Genomic DNA, 21390 nt, shown 5'->3' with positions numbered 1-21390 from the left:
CCTCGTGTCATTTGCATCAAATCAAGACCAAAGATAGTTCCATATCAATCTTCTAAGCTGACTAATGCATGTGCATGGAAAACGATGTAAGCGTGTACATCGAAAACTTTGTTCACCACCAAGGTTCTAGAGGCTAAGTCTAGGATAGTGGAGCTCCAAGAGAGAAATTTCCTCCTATCGTTCTCCAAAATCCCAGTAAACTGCTGGATGGAGGTCATGCTCACACATACCTGGCATCCCATATATCTGGCAGTGGTACCCTCTCTATCCATCTTAAACCGAGCTCCATCTCCCCCTCGTATACTTGCATCACTAACCCAAAGGTTAGTGCATCTGCGCAGTTGATCAGTATACCTTCTGCAAGGAAAAAATCCTTCAAAGGTGGTTTGAAGCATCATAAATTTCTAAGAGAGGCCTCTAGGAATATAGCTGTGTTATCTACAAGAACACATTCGAGAAGCTCCTTGTCATTCCTGATGGGAAGACAAATTCCAATAATATGTGTCTATGAGGAGATGAAATCACTGGTAGATGGATTTAGATATCTGAAATATATCTCCTTTACGAGAACCCCGAGAAGACATGCCTAAGATCAACTGCTTGGAACAAATCGTTGGTATGTTGTAGGGTTCCTTCCAAGAAACCTCAGTTCACCCTGTCATAAGCCTTCTCAAAGTCGAGAAAATAAATAACTAGGAGACAATGACTCTCCTTGGCGCACTCAACTACTTGCCAAACTTAGAAGATATCTCATATAGTCTTTCTTTGAATAAAGATTGCCCAAGTGTCATGTAGAGAGGAGGAAATGATACTGCTGTCCTGAAGGGCTGAAGTAATGGAAGCCCCCATGGAATACCAGTTAGTAATGAAGGAAGTAGGAGTGACGCTATCATCACTTGCCTTTTGGCAAAGAAAGAAATACAGTCCTGGCCACTGGTGTCCTAAAGGGAGCATTCAAATGTGTGCTCATCTTTTGCTGTGACTAGCCTAGGCATGTGCTTTCAAACTCTGTGCTGAGCACTCCATCTAGAAAGGGTGGAAGGTTCAGCTGAGTAGAGAGACGAGTAAAAGCCTGTAGCAACCTGTTTGAATATCACGGGAGCTGTCGGTGGAACTCCATGATAGGATAGCCATCTGTTGATACACCCCCTACCATGTCTCTGCCCGATGCCGAAATCAAATGCTTATTCATCTTCCCCTAAAACCTCTCAAGCATGGTATTGGTACTCCGATCTTTGATGAAGAAGCTGCTGCTGCTCCTGGTGTGTTAGAGCCTGCCTCTCATGAATTCAAGGACCTAAAGGATGCTTCTCCTCCGGAACTCAAACAAAGGGAAATCAATTGCAGCATGCTGGTGTAGATCGCATGAGGGGATGGAAATGTACATTAGGAAGAGAGAAGAGAAGAACACAGCACTAGGGGCTGCTGCCCCCCCCGGCCTAAGGTCTTTATTGTAATAGAAATCTCGTTGTACAAGGTGGCTCACGAGGGAGTAGAGTCTGGGTGCAATACTCAATTCAACTAGGAGCCTAGAGGCCCTTAATTTATAGACTAGGCCAGCCAACTATAAATCATGTGCTTTCCAAAAGCTAGGCCTTCTTTTCTTGCCTAGAATAGGCGCTTTTCTCTAGAAAGCTAGGCTTTCTCTAAACCAAGTGCTTTCTCCATAATGGGAGGCACTTTTACTGCTTTCAACTCAAGTGGGCCCTTCATTCCATGAGGCACCACTTGTCTTGTGCTTTTTTCCTTAAAGTAGGGGAATTAAGCACACTCCAAAGTCCTGCACCTTGCACAAACAATATCCGACACTTTAACCAATTAGAGGTTAGCCAAATGCATGCATTCTAGTTATTTGGACTAATCCTAGTGCCTTGTGGGAGTCCCCACAATGTTCTTTTAAATAATGTGATGCAATGCAAAGGAAATGAAATTTGTTCTAGTTAACCTAAGTTAACTTTCTTTGACCAAGGTCAATAAAAGATTTCTCTATTTCTTGGGAGAAGTACAAATTCGTGATAGTCTCCGCCTCACAGCATTCTACGATCCTTGATGCAGAAGCTGCTGCTGCTCCTGACGTGCTGGAGCCAGCCTCTCATGAACCCAAGGATCTAAAGGATGCTTCTCCTCCTCCCCAATAGCCCCATCACTAGCCCCATCAACCACGGCTCCACGATACTTCTCCCTCATATCCCCTCTACCTCTCAGTCAACCACCCTTCATCGCCTCGTCCGGCCTCGCTACTCCTACACACCACTCCCTCGCCCAGATCACGTTGTCCCCACCCTCAGTACAACCTCAGCAGCCCACCTTCATTCCAACCCCTCTCAAGATCCATTTCCCACCCGGACCAAGATATCTTAGGCTCCCACCAAATGCTTGGGACTCGCTATTGGCTGAGATACACAGCATCCGGGCCCGTCAAGCAGATCTGACACATTACACTCAGGAGCAGGCCCGATACACCCAGGAGCAGCATTATACATGAGCAAGGCACCCTTATCCAGGGGCTCTGACACGACATCACACAGCTCTGAGAGGAGCTCAAGACCATGAGAGCAACGCCCGGAGGGACCCCAGTCACAGAGATGGAGGAACACATAGCCACGATACAATCGGCTATACCAGAGACGACTAGATGGGTGGACGTGGCGAAACGGGAGCCCACAAAGGCAACCGTTTCAGCCGCCATACAAGAGCAGCAGCAGAGGGCTTCGAAGGCCCTCAACATCCGGATACGAGGGATCACGTGAGACAGCACCAGCACACGACGACACCCATGGAGGAGGCGATCACCTTTGTGACCACCACCATGGGGGTCCCCGACCACGGCATAGAGGGAGCATGGCATGTTGGGAGAGACCCCAACCTAGAGCAGCCCCTAGTCATCCGCTTCAGAGATTCACATGCTCGACTAGCAACACTCCAACATCGAGCCACTCTACGAGAGCATCCCACCTTGTCCATAAATGAGGATTTGACACCACTGCTACTTTCCGCCAAACACATCCCACTTCGCCAGAGTTGCGCAAGAGGAGGGTGAGACATCGCCATATGCACCTTTCAGCTCGCGGGGAAGTTCTCCTTGTTGGGGACTTCAACGCCAGGATGAGCACGTGCCAGGCACCACTCCTGGACTTCCGAGACGACTGTATCATGCTACCAGACATGGACCTAGACGGAGCAGGTATGACCAGGATCTCATTGGACCGACACGGGCCAGTTACACCATATGGACACGCACTCCTTGACTTGGGCAGGATGCACGATCTCATCATCTACAACGGGCTTGACCTATGGCCCTCCTTAGGTGGTTTTACTTGCTTCCCACATGGGGGGGGCACTAGTGTAGTAGACTACATCATGGGATCCCCTACCTTCACCTCACATATCACCGATTTCACCGTAGCACCACTCCCTCTAGGAGCTGATCACACATACCTATTCTTCACTATCGCCACCTCACGCTTAGCCACACCACACATGACGCACGACACCTACCATGACATACACTTTGATCACAGCCTCTCCCCTGCCTACTCTAGATGCCTAAATAGACTCCTAACCTACATCAATCACATACCACTCATAGAGGACCGTGCTGCCCTGATTAGTCGCACACTCCACGGGGCTGTCCTCCAAGTCTTTCCCCACACCACACAGTCCACTAGACCACCACCTCTTGGTTCAGTACCCTACAACAACTGATACAATGCAGAGTGCAAGGCTTCTCGCCGACAACTCCGACTTGAAACCAAGCGTCACCTCTCGAACACACCAGACACGGTACGCAAGTACCGCCGTCTCGTATGGCGGAAGAAGCAAGCATTTCTTCGTCGAAATGAGGAGCTGCTGAACATCTTGTATAGCAATAACTCTAAGGAATTTTGGCGGAGATTCCTTGAGCATAGGTCTCCATCACCCCTCACCGGCACGAGAGTTTGGCACACGTATGCACGCCATCTTTATGATGTCCCACACCAGCCTACTCCAGATCTCATACACACACCTCGCCCCACCACTTGCACGTCGTTCACCAGAGGGGGAGTCAAGGACGCGACATTGAAACTGCACAATGGCCGAGCTAAGGACCACGAGGGGCTATTGCTGCTTTGTGGATTTCCACAAAGCCTTTCACTACCTCGAGCTTGACTCATCACACACCTACAGGCACTGGGTTTTGACCAGAAGATCATCTGGGCAGTCATGGCACTTTATGAGAGTGTCTCAGGCCGAGTTCGGACAGGCGCATGTTGGACAGAGAGATCTTGAGCACTATAGGGGACAAGCAGGGTTGTCTCTTATCACCAACCCTGTTTGGTCTCTACATCGATGAACCTGAGACTTTCATGGGGGCTTCCAGAGGGACCAGTTGCTCACTTGCCGGGATCATCATCAGGATTCTTCTTTATGCAGATGACATGGCACTCTTGTCATTCACACCCGAGGGGCTCCAGCGACACATGGATGCACTGCAGGCTTTTTGTTTATCCCATGATTTGGAGGTCAACCTTGGCAAGACCAAGGTCATGGTCTTTAACACCTCTCGAGCAAACATGCACCGGAAGCATTTCACTTTCGGTGGGTCACCAGTTGAGATCATATCCTCATACACTTACTTGGGGGTCATCTTCTCCGGCCCGATCTTCACGACGAGACCAGCGATGCAGACCAGATTAAGCAAGGGATACGCCTCACTTGCTTGGCTAGAGAGAGAGTGCTTCCACTCCCACTTCCAGGACCCTCGGACCAAGGCTCTTCTCTTCGACTCCTTGGTCCAACCAGCCGGTATGTACGGCAGCCCTTGTTGGGGACCTGACATGTCAGATATAGAGTGGACACGGGTGGAGCCCTGCAGATCCTTATGCTCTCACAGATGATCTGGGGGAAACCACATCATATCATTCAGGCCGAGTTTGGTGCTTCTCCACTCCAGCTAGATGCAGCCTTTCAGACCATCACATATCTACACCGGGTTAGATCACATGGGGACTGCACATCAAGGACACAGAGGTTGCGATGGTTGGCTCTTGATTCCTCCATGAGGTTGGCAACAGAGGGAGACGAGCAAGGCTGGTATGCACAGACTCACAGATGGTTTGTGAGACTGGGGTTTCACATCGATAGGATACCTCCTTTTCAATACAATTTGGATGCCCCCCCGGTACTCCCACCCACCATCCCGATCGGGCCACACACCAACTAGGTCATTCGAGAGGATCTCTTGCAGCTACATACCTTTAGGACCTGGTTGGAGCCAAGGGTGCTTCCAGTGAAGTTGAGCTTCTACAGAGATCACTGTCTTCGTATTTCGGAGAAAGGATTCATCACACCACCCGGGTACACTGAGCTTCACATGCCTCACTCACTACGGATCTCCATCGGACAGTTTCGGGTATCATCACACCGCCTCCGCATAGAGAGCGGCAGAGTAGAGGGGATCCCTAGGGAGCATCGCGCGCATATGCACATTGTGCAACTGTCAGGAGGTTGAGTTGGAGGAGCATTTTATTTTCAGGTGCCCAGTGTACTATGAGATCCGAGGTCGCTACCCCTGTCTCTTCAGAGACGGCTTCGGGTTCCTTTCCAGATTCCTTGCCTACCCAAATCAAAGATGCCTCGCGGCCTTCATTCACGAGGGGGTCGGACACAGAGAGTACTTACTCAGGCAACGGGGCTTGACCACACCACCAGATACCTCTCAAAGCACGATCACAGAGTTCTTCCCATCAAGTGATATTGATCGTCCAGTCTCTAGTCACAGACATGACAGAGACCCCGACCCGTTGATCGCAACACGACACACGAGGCATCGAGGGGACACACACATCACTCTGGGGAATCTCCCGTCATTGTTTAGACCCAGGGCACGTCCCATAGGAGTCACGGTGGCTCTAGTCTTGCGACGAGCCTCCTCCAGGAGACCGAGACGCATGGCACTCCTTGACAGACGCTAGCGTCCCATCACCGGCTGGTCTTGCATCGAGCCTCCTCTAGGAGACTGAGACGCACAGCACCCCTTGACAGACACCAGCATCCCATCACCGGCTATGCACGGGCCAGGGCGACATGACATACGGAGGATTCCTCTCCGTTCCAATCTTTTTTCTTTTTCATTGTCACACCCAGATGTATTTGATTATGTATGATCAGACTTAGGACTCAGCACGGGTGATGATGCTTGTTTAGCAGCTCCACCCTTACTATGATTTGTATCAGGTTTTCTTTCGATCTCATAGACCCATCGGTCTTCCGAAGACTAATAAAATTTATTTCTTTCTTTCTTTCTCTCTAAAGAACACGCAGAGTGCATCTCACAACCTTCTCTTGTAGAAGAATTGCCTCTCTCCAATCAATTGCTATTCGATGGTCGTGGTCGTTGGTGAGCTGAAGTGTTGTAGAAAGGCCTAAGGAGCCATTTCTGGCCCTGGCTTCTCCAGGTATCCAATACATAAAATCTCATGACATGAAATACTTTAAGTCTCCTTAAGATATTTATTTTGGAGAACCAAGGTCTTTCAGTCTCTTCGAATTAGAATTAATCATTTTAGTCTTTTTGTGGTTTTATGAGAACAATAGATTGGGGATGGGAGCTAGATCATTCCCAGAATCCCTAGTGCATAAATTTTTTTAAACGAATCTAACTTGCATTCATAGGTCATCTCACCCTTTAAATCTCAATTTGATATCCAGGCTTTGTCGTCATTGGAAAATACCATTCAATGTCTAAGGATCACTAAAAAAGAGGGCACAATTAATTTTCCATTGTCTTGACATAATTCAAGCAGGATTTGGTTGTTTTACTGAGGAAATGAAAAAATTGATATAGGGGCAAATTGATGTGTGTGTGTGTATGCCTATGGGCTTGGAGTCCTATGCAAGGAGTGTGTGAGTGTAGGTGTGCTAGAAGATTCTAGTGACTCATCAGTTAGGTATGTCAGGTTGTTGTGATGTGTGAGTGATCATAGGAGGTGACTGATTGAGATAATCATGGAGATGATTGTGGATCTGGGATCTACCAACATAGAGGGAGTTGCCTATATATGTTCATTGTGCCTCATTGCTTTCTCTATGAAATTTCCTTTAGCTCATTCTCCTCCTACAAGCCACCATTGCTCCAGTCCTTTCAGCTGTAGATTTCCTCTAGTTAGGGCGCACTTCCACCTGAGAGCAATTGAAGGATTATGGTTTCTACAGCCCGCGCTGAGACTCGCTCCATCCCGCGCCATTTCTGTTGATATAGCTTGCTAGAGCCACCATTTCAAAAATGGTCTGAGGTGCACTTAGGCGACCCTATGGGCTACTTGTAGGTGAATTTTGAGGGCAAATGGTCCAAGGAATGAGGAGAAACTACAGAAAAACCAGTCGGGTTTTTCGAGAAGACACGATTTTGGAGGTGGAGAAGATGCTGCTGCCCCTAGAGGTGTGAAGCTTCATTTGGTCTGAGACTTGCACTAAGTCTTCTAGTTCCAAGTACCATTAATTGCGCAGCAAATGCCCTCTGGTTGATGCTTTGTGGTGTGAGATAGCAATCCTCCAAGGTTCCTTTGTTTTCTGCAAGCATTTCTTGACTATTTTTTAAAATAGATGCTACACTAAATGCTAAGTTTATGCTGGAGGAGTTAAATTTCAAATCAGAGATTCAGAGATTACTTTTTCAGTTCAGAGGATGTTATTTGGAGCTCAACTTCTTGTGATTTCTTGACAACATGCTAAACTCTCAATCTTCTTCAAGTGCCAAGAAGACTACAAAGACAAAGTACAAGGTAAAGAAGACCCCAGTTCAGAGGTTGTGGGAGAAGCCAACTGGTTATGCATATGCCAAACAATTAGGATTTTCTAAATTCTTATCTTGCAATTTGCATCTATATGGTGAAGGTGATTTCTTTGTTTAGAAAGATTGATCTTTTGTTAAGGGATTGGACACTGCCATTAAATTGGTAAGACCTTCCCAAAATGGCTTCCAAACTGAAAATAGATAAGTTTGAAGGAGAGGGATTCCACACTTAGCAAACAAAACTGAAGTTTATTCTCATGAAAAAGGGAATATGAAAAGTGGCAAATGGAAAAGAAACTAAACCTACAACTAGGGAAGGAGAAGCTTCATGGCTTCCCAAGGATGAAAAAGCACTTGCTATAATTGCTCTTGGTTTGAGTGATTCTTTTATCCATCACATTGATGGATGTGAGAGACTGCTCATGCTGCATGGACTCATCTTGAGCATGTTTTTGGAGCACAGGGAAGATGCTCTAAGTTTAGCTTATCAAGTTATTTGATTTAAAATTGGATAGAGGAGAATCCATCTCTTCACATCTAAATTCAATGAAGAGCATTTTGACACAGTTATCTGGCATCAAGTTTAATCTTGATGAAGATATTGTGATTGCCATCTTACTTAGAAGTCTCACAGAAGAATATGACACTATTGTAACCACACTCACCAATATACCAAAGATAAGTCTAGTGGAAATTGAAGCATCCGTCTTGGAAGAGGAAAGAAAGATCAAACAAAGAAGTGATTACAAAGAAGGGGTATATTTGGCCAAAAGAAACTTCAAGGGAAAGAGCAAAATGAAATGTAACTTTTGTGGCACACCTGGACACTTTGAAAAAGAATGTTATGCAAAGAAGAGATGTTCAGCCAATCTTGTTGAAGAAGCAGAGATTAAAGAAGAAGAAGAACCAGAGAATGTCAAAGCTCATTGCTTACAACACCCAGGTCAATTCTGACAAGGGTGAGGATCCTTATGTTTTCTAAGTTATGTGTGTGTGAGGTCTCTACCATGGATAGTCCATCCTTAAATGATTGTTAGTCTTTTGAGATTACTTTCTTGTTGGACTCATTGGGCTTTACATAGATAGTCATTGTCTATCTCCCAGTTGTAAACCAAGAATCCTAAGAGTGAGTCACACGTTGGGGCCATGTGTGTTGCCACATGATGGTGGGCAAACCATGGAGCATCCCATGTACTACTGCTGAGGGATGAGGTCATCAATATGTGGGGGGGGAATGAAGGGGCAAATTGATGTGTGTGTGTGTGTGTGTATGCCTATGGGCTATCCAAGGAGTGTGTGAGTGTAGGTGTGCTAGAAGGTTCTAGTGACTCATCAGGTATGTCAGTTTGTTGTGATGTGTGAGTGATCATAGGAGGTGACTGATTGAGATAATCAGGGATCTACCAACATGGAGGCAGTTGCCTATATATGTAACCACTCATGAATAAAGTTTTGTGCATTGTGCCTCATTTCTTTCTCTATGAACCAGCAATTGCTACCTTTGTCAGCCAATATATATGAACATTACAACGTCCAGAATACAAAAATACAGCTGCTAGTATTGCAGCCTGGGAGGGCTTCCTCTCTTTTTTACTGTCACTCAGTGAAGATCCAAAAAATGAGAGTCTAAAGGACCTCTACCTAGCACTAGCCAAAATAAAGCCCTCCTCATTCTCCAAGAGCAGATTCTCCTCTTACAAAGGAGAACAATGAGCTGAAGCGCAGATTTAAGGAATTAGAAGAAAGGGTAAAGGCTTCTGATCTTGAACTGAAGAGGCCTTTTGGATGATGAGTTAATCTTTAATGAGCTAGAAGAGCTACATAAGAAGGGTAAGGGAGAGATTCAAGAGGATCTCAAAGGAGAAGTGAAGAGCTCCTTAGATACACAGGTGTCCACACAATTGCTAAAAGAAGTAAACAAGCAAGCTGAAAGGTAGATCAACTCAAAGAAGCTTAGGATTGGAGGGATACCTGACAACCAGAAGACTCTTGCGACGAAGAGACCAACAAAAAAACAAGTAAAGCGCATTGGATGGGCAAATCACGACTTTGAGATTGGTCAAGAAGGAGCACATGTAATTCTACTTTCAAGATAAGAGCTGAAAGAACACAAATTATCAGACAGCCCAATAAGTTGAAAGGTTTACAAGTGTGGATATCAAAGGAACTCACAAAAGCTCAGCTAAAGAACAAGAGCTTAGAACTTGCAAAGGTAAAGGTGGCCAAAAAAGAAGGCAAATGGGCTGTCTATTCGAGATGGTATTGCATTGATCAAAGACGTCAAAGCTAAATCAACAAACCCTCAGTCTATAACTAATGTATGATCTCCATTTGTTTTCTTTTGTTCTAGCTTTATTGGTTGGACAAAGTGTAATCAGAACTTCAAGATCTTATCTTGTCTTTGACACATAATACAACAACTTTTTTGCCCAAAAAAACGAAAAAGAAAATACAGCTGCTTCTAGTAAACTGAGTATTCAATTGTTGCTATTGTGTTTTCAGTCCCCCTTCCTCCCTCCAAACTAATACTTGAGCGTGTCAAATACATTAATAATGATGCTATTTAAACTTTATAGCCTCATGATGTTGAAAGAGAGGAATCAACCTCCCTATGATGAAGTATACCCTAAATTGTGTCTTCATTCAATGAGGAACTGCATAGGGGGTACAATATTTTGTGCAATCTTTTTATGGGGTAGTGCATGGAACAAGATGTTGCCTTAGCGCTTCACAGTGGATAAAGCCAATGATGGGTAGCCGCATAATGCCACTCCATGCTCTCACAATGGAGGTGGGCTCTCCCTCCCATCTAGCCCATTGCATGTATCCTAAACAGCCCAATGTAACGTTATTAGTCATCAGCAAAAAGCTTGTTTCACATGATGGATGTGTGTCCCTCTCACCTTGGGTCTCGGGAGGAATGTGAGTGAGGACTGGTCTAATCTCGTGCTATGCTCTCATAGCCACATCAACGAGGAGGGATGACGGAGGTCTGATGTGTGCACCTATGATGGTCCATCTAGCGCTCGGCCTCCAATCACAACCTTTGAGGGAGTACGTCTTTGAATCCACTACATGAAGAAATCCTTCCAAGCTTCATTGCTTTGAAAGATTCCCTTGACGACAAGGTTGCCTAAAAAGGCTCTACGATGGATGTCGGGATCAATGATATTAAGGCTACCCTCATGCAAGGGCAAGATGAGAGTGCTCCACGCCACTTTGGCCCTTGTATCATCGGTGCCAACAAATTCGAACCAGGGGAAGTTCCATACTAGTCTCCGAAGCTGATCGTGACAAGCACTAGCATGAGGTGGTGTATCTAGTAGAGGCTAAAAGCACGTGATTCATCACAAGGGCTCTGAAGGCTAAATCCAAGGTGGTGGAGCTCCACTAAAGTACCTCCTTCCTAACGTTCTCCAAACTTGAGAAAACCACTGGGTGGGAGTGATGTGCATGCCTATGCAGCAACCCAAGTATCTCACAAGCTCAACTAGCCCTTCTCGTGTGTCTACATCACACCCCCAAAATCCAGCAAATTTGTGCTAGCTGATAAGTTCCCTTGTTACGAGATAGAAATCTTACAAGGGGGCTTTGTTACAATGGAGGTTCTCGAGCGAGGCCTCAGAAGTACATCTATGTCAGGTGCATCACTATCAAGGAGTTCTTTGTCCTTTCGGTTAGAAAGACAAAAATCAATAATATGTGTCTACAAGTGGATGAAGTGACTGATAGCCTCACTTATGAAAAGATATAGGAGCCCTAGGAAACTCATCTATATATCTGAAATCTGTCCCCTATGCCACCCGAAGTGAGAACCTGGCTTTGAGCTGAATGACAAACCGAGGAAACTCCTAGGATCCAATGCTCAAAGCAACCCATGCAGCGTAGAGTTTCCTACAAGAAACTCCAGTCATATTCTTTCCCAAAGTCGAGCAAAAGAAATCCCAGGGGCTGACGGATTTCCTTCGCCCATGCCAAATGAGAAGATATTATGAAGATGCTCTTGCCATGTACGAAGCCAGCCTGATGGTCATATATGAGATTGGGTAGGTGTGGCTGAAGTCTATGGTTTACAACCGCTGCCAAGATTTTATAGGCAATACCAAGGAGGGTATCGGGCCCATTGAGAGCTGAGGGACCTATCCCTCCCTTTATGGACGAGATGGATGAGCCTCTGTGAGACTCCCAAGAGGAAACCACAGAAGCATGTATTGCTTTGAAAGGTAAGGCTGGAACATCAACCAGAGGCATGACTCAACTAAGTGTTGCGGAATCGAGAAAGCTAAAGAAGAGTCATGCCTCTCGTAAAATATCTGAGGACTTGAAAGAAACTGAATCCCAGGTCAAATCCCAGGTCATGAAGAAAGGGTGGTGGGCAAAGGTGCTGAAAATCCTAGCAATCCCTTTCCAGATAATCCTCGCCTATCTTAAATCCCATAAGCAATACTGAACAGATTACATGGCAGAGTGGCAACGAGGACTTGTAGAGTTAGGCCCAAACCTGGATCTCTACACGTTAACTGCAATCCCACCATGAATAGAAAGCCAAAAGCATAGAGTGATTTTTATAATCCTATGGGATTTTTGAGTCTCTTCCTAAAGCTTTTCTACAAATCAGCTTAAATATGAAAATTCTCCCAATGAGGAGCTCTAGAGGGTCGAACTAATCTGAATCTTCCTAGCATTACTATTAGTGTAACGAAAGGAGGGGAGGCCCTCTCTCAGTGCACTTTATCAATCCATTCCCACTTCCTTGGGTCCCACTGCAGATACTTTATTGGGGCCCCACCATAAAGCCACAATCTCCATGAACCCAAGGCCAAGAGAAGAGTTAGGTTCTAGCTGCCACTGAGAATCCGAGCCAAACTCTACAAAACCAGTGACCCTCAGGCTGAAATGCAATTTCTAGTACAACATCGTCCGAAGATCTGGACAGCTTGCCTTCCATCTGGACATCAAAACCAAGGCATTCTCCTCTTCTTCTTTTTTTGCAAAAAAGAGACTTCTATTAAGTATTAAAGAAAACCGTTAGAGCAAGCTCCATACGGGAATACGGGATACACCATGCAATGCATGAAAAGCTCAAGAGCCAAAACGAAAGGATTGGGGCTGATAGTGCCATCTCAATCCAGTAGCAACCCTGAGAAAAAGGGAGAACTCCTCCAAACTCGAAGAAATACAGTCCTTCTAGAAGAGGCTCTGCCTGTGAAGGGCCCTGCATGCTAGCCCATATGGCTATCAAAGTGTGAACCGTGTCACTCCAAATACTTGTGAACACCTATGATGGGTGTATCTGGGTGTCATCCAAGGCCTCTGTGCATCTGGCTCTCCAAATGTGCCAAGAGGAAATGCTAGCCAAAATCTCCCAAGAGGTGTCCACTGAAACATGTGAAGCTTTGAAAGGAATATGTGGTACATCCTGAAGAGAGCAGGGCTCTATCACCTATCGGTGGATCGAGAGTGCCCAAGAAGAAGGCTCACCCTCATAAAACACCTGCGGCCTAGTAAGGGATAACCATGCGATCGAGCCCCAAGTCATGAAGAAAGGGGAAGTATGAAAAATGCTGAGTATCTGAGCAACTACTTTCCAAACAATTCTCACTTGATTGCAGTCCCAGAGGCAATGTCGCATTGACTCCTCTACACAATGACAACGAGGGCAAGTGGGATCAGCCCCAAATCGTGATCTCCACAGGTTCACTGCAATCCCTCCATGAATAGAAAGCCAAAAGAAAAGAGTGATCTTTCTATTTCTCAGGGATTTCCGGAGCCTCCTCCAGAAATTCCTACACAAGTCTGTGGTGATGAAGAAGCTATCCCAATGGGGGGCTCTGGAGGAAATCCAACCTCTACTGCTTAGCTGAAATCTCCTGGCATTACCAACCGTGAAACGAAAGAAGGGAATCCCCCTCTCTCGGTGCCCATGATCTATCCACTCCCACTCTCCTGGGTCCCACTGCAAGCACTTGATAGGTGCACCTCCATATAACCACAACCTCCAGGATCCCAGGGCCAAGAGCAGAGGGTCGGGGTCTAAGTACCACTACAAGCCCGCTCCATGGTCCATAAAACCAGCCATCCTGATAGGCTGAAAGGCAACCTCTAGAAGAATATCATCCGTGGATCTAGAGAGTATACCTCCATCCCCAACGTCAAAGACCAGAGCATCTTCCCCGAGACCTCGAAGAGCGATCACCTGCAGAGGAACTGCTGTCCTCGAAATAGCTCCCATCCAAGTGGTGGAAGTAACAGGCATCTCAATTGTCCATTCCACCGGGATGGCTGCATCTATCTGCTGAATCCTGCGTGCTACCCCTCTGAGGTGACTCACGGACTGTAGCCTCTGATCCTCAGGTAGCCTGATAAAAGCCTTCCAATTGCCTACTGTGTAGGCGGGGCCTCTCTCCCATCCAGACCACTGTGTAGGCATTCTCCTCTGATCGTGGCAAAGCAATAACTTGAAGTGGAATGCCCAACCCGGTGAAAGCTCCCATCCAAATGGAACATGAAATAGGCATATAATCCGTCACAATCCAGTCCACTGGCATGGCTGCATATCGGAGCCCCTATGAGAGGTATAGAAATCCAAGCATAGTTCTATAAAGAAAGTTGCATTCACTTTTAAAATTGCACTAAGGGAATCTACAACCCGGATGGAAATAGTCAAAACTCTTGCATGAGTTCAACTAAGTCAAGTGTGTTGCAAATATAATTAAATGATAGTTGCCTGTCGACATAAAATCTAGCTCCATAAAGATAGTGCCTCTAAACTTTCAATGTATGGATATTATCAATTCCCTCTCCCACCACCCCATAAGATGAGGAATTTATGCTAAGGTCCAAGACATGCTTGAAGAGTTATTCATACAAGATCCGCATATGACACATTTGAGTTTTCTCTGCAGTTCATGAAAACTTCCTTTTGGACTGTTTATTCCCTTACTTGGTTTTGGAGAAGCACTTATGGACAGCCATCTCATATTAACATTCTCATAGACCTATCATAAAACCTGCATAGCCTATTTCTGCAACAGACAGATTATAGTTAAAGGTACTTACACAGAGGAATAAGATCATAGATGGGCACGAAGCCTAGCAAGTTTAGCCACAAGTACAAATACAAACAGTTGATAGGTATCTATAGAGCTGCAAATTGTAACATTTGAGTCTGAATTATTTCTACTGTCCCATAGATTCTGTTGGGTACAGACATTAATAATCTGATATCATATCATGTGTGTGGTGCATGTGCATGTGTAGAGAGTGACTCTATTGCATAATCACATACTCCATGTGGGGATTCCCTTGAAACTTTAATGTCTTTAGGTCTCAGCATCCATCATTGTTCGGATAGCACCAAGAACATGGACATCTCCTGACACTATCTAGCCATGTCTCTGAAGGCACTTACCAGTGACGTACACATTCGGACAGAACTGCAGCTGCAACTGCTCGGTGAAACTCAAATGTCCTTTTCAGAACTGCCCATTGCAATGCACAAATATTCTCGACCTGAAAAGGGAAAATCACTTTCAATGTTACTCAACACAATAGCATTCAGGGATTAAATGCACAGACCTTGAACTCATCTTGTCAATGGTATGTTTCTGCAGACCCACCTCTTTAGGTCGGGATTCAGCAACACAACTTGCAATCTGACCAATTGCCTTTGTCCATTGCTCTCCACCAAGCAGTTGCTCTCCATCTTGTGCCAGAATCTAACAACAATGAAGAATATTTAATAAGAAAGCATGCTAACATAGACTCCAGTCTCATAGGAAAAGATTATAACCAAACATGGAAACAACTTTTTAATAGACCACAGTGTGTGACACTAGAAGCTAAACAAAAGCTAAACAAATAGTAAGGGAAGAAGAACTTTGCCTTCTTCAGCTCTCTGTCTCCCAAACAATCGCAGAAGTCTTGGAAAGTTTTGATAGTATTCCTACATTAATATATTTCTTTTAGTGAACACAATCCAGAAACCGTGTATAGTCCAGGAGTATATATTCAAAGTCATAGGAAAAACGAGCAAACAGTTTTCAAATACTCTACCAGATCCAACTTACCGTAAAGGCTGCACATCAATGAGAGAGAGGTTATGGTAGCTCCCAAACTGTAAGAAGAAAGCACAGAGGATGGCTGCATATCTTTGTTCAACAGCCCGTCTGCTAACTGTTCCTTTTCTGTTCATGATGGGATACAACCACATACGACTCAGTCCATGCAAATCAAATATGAATTTAAAATGCAGAGCTCAATCTTAATATGTGTACCTGAAAAAAGCAGCAATAGCAACCAGTGCTGCTTGTGACATATGACTAAGAGAGTGCGATTGTGATGAATGATCAGAACGATCAATCTTTTCACTTTCATCTTTATCGACAGGTACCTGATTGAGTATACCAACAACATAGTCTAAGAAAGACACAGCCAGAAGTTCGTTCTGAGCTAAGACCTGCAGAAAAGACCAAGTTTGTCAGTAGGAAAATCACCTACTAGTGGATCTTTTTTCGGGATTTCAGTGACTTGTCAACCTGAAATTTGCACTTACAAGAAATGCTTCCTGAACTGGCCAGCCTCCTCTAAGTCGACTGACATCTTTTGTTGCCATATCCCTTTCAGCAGCAGTTAAAAGCTCATGAAATACCAGCTCTGCCTGTGTATGCTCAGCAAGGCAGCAAACCTAAAGATCCAGCAAGCATGCCGTGTAAGTGTATGCTTCTCATAACAGACCACGCCAACCATTATCATAGGATAGCTAAAATATCATGTCCTACACAATGCGTTTGATCATATAGCTCAGTACTTAGATGCCAGTTTGAAATCACAGAAATTAGTTGGATCAGTGCTCAGGTAAGACAATGGTAGATAAGAGGAAAAGACGCACTGCACCAAGTACTTCCCCGCGCATAGCCTTTTCTCCAACCATACTAGCAGCACCAAGCAATGACTGGGTTATCCTGAAATGGGTAAACTTAAGTCAGCTTCTTACTGCTAATATAAAGCACCTGGGACTGTGAGTGAATATCAGTATTCTGATGTAAAATAGGCATGTTGCAGCATCTAAGAAACACACACACGCACGCACACACACTTGTCGACTAATATAAAGAACCTCGGGACTGTGAGTGCGTATCAGTATATTCTCCATTGTTGTTAGATTCTGGATGTGCAGCTCTAGAGATTCTGATAATGACAACCTTTGCCTGTAATTTGGTCTACACTTTTACAGGATGCTTCTTATACCTTTGAATATCTCCTTCATGCAAGCCTTGAAATCTTTTCTGAATGAGCTGAGTGACAGCTCTAATGGCACCTTTGCCGGATGGCTGAGTCTTATCACAGATGGCTGTAACACAGCCTCGTAGGGCAACTGCCAGCTGTGGCATGTAACACTTCTGTAAATACCAGATGTATAACACCAAGGGAAGGAGATCACAAAGTAACATAAACTATTTAGTTCAATTACCTCTTGTGATGTCATGAGATCACCAACATAGTCAACAAGATGAAAGAAAGTGTCTTGTCCTTCATTATCTGAATCCTGCAAAAACAACACAAGAAGAGACAGAGCTCTCCCTATATCAATAAAGGCAGCTCATATCTTGCAACAGCACTTGATAGGGCCAATATATCATACCCATTTTGTCACTGCAACCAACTCCTCCAGAGCAGAAAGTGCGGCATATGAAGCTTGTCTGTCACCATCCCTTGCCGACCCTACTGGATTGGGCAGCAGCAATGCAATGCTAAAAAGCAGATCAATTATCTGTCATAAACAGAACATAACGGAGAATCATCTGGATTTGATTGATTCTGCTTATCATTTGAGGATAGTGATGTCAAGTTTTCAAAAATTATCTCTATATCTATCTAAAAATCAGTTGGCAGACCAACCTGTGCAGAAAGGTTTCTGATGTCTAGAGCTACGTCAGCACAACGTGGTAAGTATGCCATCAGCCTTTCACCCAGATTTAATGACTCTCTAGAGGGAAGAAGAATGCCACTGGATTCCAAACCTACATTCAAGAACATCATCTTAATCACTATAATGCCAACATTTTTGAGTGAACAGAGAGTCAATTCCAAAGTATCAAACACATCCCTTTACAGTTCTTCATTCCAAGTATTATGGTCAAAGTATCATTATATTGATTCACTATTCAATAAAGAAGTATTTTAACACCTTTAAAGTCTTGCCGTTGGTTGAGTTTAGACAGAAATTGAAGCAATGTGCCTACTAGAGAATAATCCTTAGCTTGGAATAGTTGGGAAAAAGCCAGCCTGTATAACTGCCCTTTTTCCCTTGTACCATATATAGATCTGTCAAAAAGGTTTGTGTTCTCTCTCCTCATAAAAAATCTCAGTCTAGCAGTTCAGATTGATAAGATTCTTTGCTTGTGTCTTATTTCTTGAGAAATCTCCCTTGATGATATAACTGAGTCAACTGAACCCCACATGCGCTACATTTTAAACTTCAACACACTCCTTTTTGGGTGCTGAATAGGCTTCCCCATTCATGTTCTCACAGGCCTCACACGCTTACTTGGCCCAGGGGCCGGGCGAGGGTGGGGGGGATGGGGAGACGAATTTGACTGGTGATTTGAGACTACACTTATATGAGATCCAAATGGGTACATGAAGGAATATGAACAGAAAAACTAGCCTATGGAAGGTTTGTAGTGCATTTACCTACAGTACATGGATACACGTGGTAGGTAGTTCACAGGCCAGATGTCAGGTGTTTGGTCCGATCACATTAGCAGCCCTACATCAAAGCTCTCAGCATGGATGAGCATGCCCGATACATGTGAATCCACCTCAGGAGACCCTCTACAAGAGACATATACATTGCATTTCCCTCCAGAGACATCTGAGAATGCCAGGATTTCTTTAGGCAGAGCATGGATATCACCCTTTTTGGCAATTGTACAAGGTTATTCAGAGGTATAGGCAGCAGGAAGAGCTTCTGATGCTAGGACATTTCAATGCCAGGACTTGTACCATACCGAGCAAAACTCTTAGACTTTCGGGAAGATGCCATTCTGATCCCACAGGCAGATCTTCCAGCGCATATGTGAGGATAGACATGAGCAAAGCTACTGTTATGCAGGGTGGGCACTGAACATGTGCACAGCTCATGAGCTGGTCATATACAACAGCCTGCACAGTCGCTGGGATTAGAGCGATACACTTGCAGACATCGCGGGAGTGGCCACATAGTGCCATGGACTATGCCATGGGGTTTTTCTGGCTTTTCCTGTCTATCACTCATGCTGGAAGCTGATCACTCACAAATCTCTTTCCATCTACCCAAGCCTATCCTGCCACTTCCACCACTCACTCCTTCCACTTAGTACCAATATGACTTTGATCAATCTCTAGATCATATTTACACAGAAAAAAAAACCCACACTGGATGCCAAAGCCCAACCCCTCAGTCTATCCCATCACCGCAAACAGTCATTCCCTTACATGGTCAGGTTAATGGGAAACATTGAAGGGTCTATCCCCCAAAATGGTTGGTATGGTGATGAATGCAAGGCACTTAGGCAAACTTGCACTCTAATACCAGAAAAGGGCACCCCTAACAAAGAGCAAACATGTAGGGATTACCATGCTTCGCGAGGCACAAGAAACGGCAGTTTATTTCTCTTTCCCCAAAGAGAAAACTTCTATTAAGTATGAAAGAAGCTTCAAGAGAAAAGATCAAGGGAGAAGTACATCATGCAAGGCATGAGAAAACAAACACCCTAAAAGGGCATTCAAAAGAGCTAGGAAAAGTTCAAGGTTAAGGCTGAAAATGCCACCTCAACCCTACAGAGCACGTCGTGAAAAATGGGAGCCACTCCACTCCCTAAGGAAAACAGTCCTCCTAGTACAAGCTGCCCGGGAAGACCCCTGCATGCTCACCCAAATGGCCGTAAAGGTGCCTACAATATGTGTCCAAATACTTGCCAATGTGTGTGAAGCGTAGATTTAGGAACGATCCAAACCCTCTGAGCATCTGGATCTCCAAATATACCATGCTGAAGCTCGCCAGAATCTCCCAAGAAGTAGCATGTGCAGGCCTATAAGGAGAGGGGGAGCATCATCCAGAGAGAATGACTTTACCAAATGTTGTCGAACCGAGATAGCCCAAGAAGAATATGTCTCCCATAAAGCACATGAGACCCCAAAAGAGAGAGCCAAGCCACCGAGCCCTAGGTCACGAAGAGGAGAGGAGTAAATGTGCCCAATAATCCCCATCCACATGATCCTCACCTGTTTGAAGTCCCATAAGCAATGCTGAATAGACTCTTCCGCAGAGAGGCAACAAATACAAGTAAAGTCTCCCCCCGAACATGGACCTCCATTGGTTCATTGCAATCCCTAATGGATAGAAAGCCAAAAGAAATGAGTGACATTTCAATTCTTGAGGGCTTTGCACAGTCTCTTCCAAAAGGATTTTTGCAAGTCAGCATAAATCTGAAAATTCCCCCGATGAGGAGCTCTGGTGGGCTTTTAGCCTGGCTGAGCTGAAGCTTCTTGGCATTACTGACCGCGTAGCGAAAGAAGGGGAGGCTCTTCTCTCAGTGCCCTACACCGACCCACTCCCACTTCCCGGGGTCCCACTGTCATCCATAAAGCCACATCACCATGCACCGAAGGGAAATTGATACAAGTTAGGTTTTAGATACCATTCGCTCTTTCCTCTTCAGAGATGCTAACTGCCCTGTTAGATATCAAGTTGTCTAGTATTCGCGATGATATCATAAAAATCACTAATCCTAGAGAGGGCTGCTGCCATATGTTAAGGGGATGGCACTCCATCCTATATGTGGAACACCCAGATCTGCAAAACCTTTTCTGTGAGGCCCGCTTTGCATATAAGGCATCTAGAATCCTGATACTGGTAGAGCGGCATCTCAAATGAGGCTCAGAAATCATCATAACCATCAAAAAATTATTTGAGGCGGAAACGCTAGGTGGAATGCAAACCGATCATCATAACCATCAAAAAATTATCTAAGGTGGAAATGCCAGGTGGAATGCAAACCGGGCACCTCCGTCTAAAGCCCAATCATCCACATAAAATGTGTCTATCAACAGGCATTTGCGATCTCTTGTTTGACAACAAAAACAAGAGCAAAAGAGGCAAAGTGTGAAAGCCATCATTGTCCAAACATCCTTGTCACTGAATTAAAAAGAAAGGCATCCCAAGCTGCTCTCTCCAAAGAGTGAATGCCACCTTCTCTTTCCTCCTCTTTATCTAAGGGCAACTCCACCATGTTGAAGTCTCATCCAATAATCCATAAGTTTGTTGGAAATAGAAGCGAGAGAATGCAAGAGAATAGAGCTAAAGCCAGTTGAAATGAAACTGCAGCAACATAAATGAACTACAAAGCTAGGGTAGTCATAGAGACAAAACCTTGGGATGGACCCTAACTGGGATCAAAAGATGTGTGTGACTAACTCACCCACTAACTCAATCTCTAACTGAGTTTAGGGATAAAAGACCTTAATAAGAACAAAAGTGTCCCTAATTCCTTATTACATAACATTGGCAACTGCCTTAGGAAATATAAATGTTTCTAATACTCCCCTGCAGTGAACAAGGTAACCATCAATCA

General features: G+C 44.8%; 1 protein-coding gene across 4 annotated transcripts in view; it reads right to left on the bottom strand.

Annotated features, from left to right (window-relative positions):
• Positions 1-21390, bottom strand: part of LOC147892054 (ARM repeat superfamily protein) — a 248375-nt gene that overhangs the window by 57038 nt on the left and 169947 nt on the right. For all 4 annotated transcript variants that reach the window (XM_087388218.1, XM_087388216.1, XM_087388219.1 and 1 more), the window contains exons 32-42: positions 17675-17796; positions 17418-17546; positions 17247-17321; positions 17024-17157; positions 16665-16737; positions 16329-16460; positions 16051-16232; positions 15844-15960; positions 15659-15719; positions 15394-15492; positions 15186-15286 (exon numbers count right to left, since the gene is read on the bottom strand). In XM_087388218.1, coding sequence (XP_087244344.1) covers positions 15186-15286; positions 15394-15492; positions 15659-15719; positions 15844-15960; positions 16051-16232; positions 16329-16460; positions 16665-16737; positions 17024-17157; positions 17247-17321; positions 17418-17546; positions 17675-17796 — 1225 coding nt within the window. The remainder of the gene's footprint in view (positions 1-15185; positions 15287-15393; positions 15493-15658; positions 15720-15843; positions 15961-16050; positions 16233-16328; positions 16461-16664; positions 16738-17023; positions 17158-17246; positions 17322-17417; positions 17547-17674; positions 17797-21390) is intronic.

This window comes from Dipteris shenzhenensis, chromosome 17 (genome assembly GCF_047967505.1).
Source record: "Dipteris shenzhenensis isolate YYH24624 ecotype China chromosome 17, Dip_SZ_1.0, whole genome shotgun sequence".
In the NCBI taxonomy this organism is placed as follows: Eukaryota; Viridiplantae; Streptophyta; class Polypodiopsida; order Gleicheniales; family Dipteridaceae; genus Dipteris; species Dipteris shenzhenensis.
Note: the sequence above shows the minus strand (reverse complement) of the source record. Positions and strands in the feature narration are given on the sequence as shown.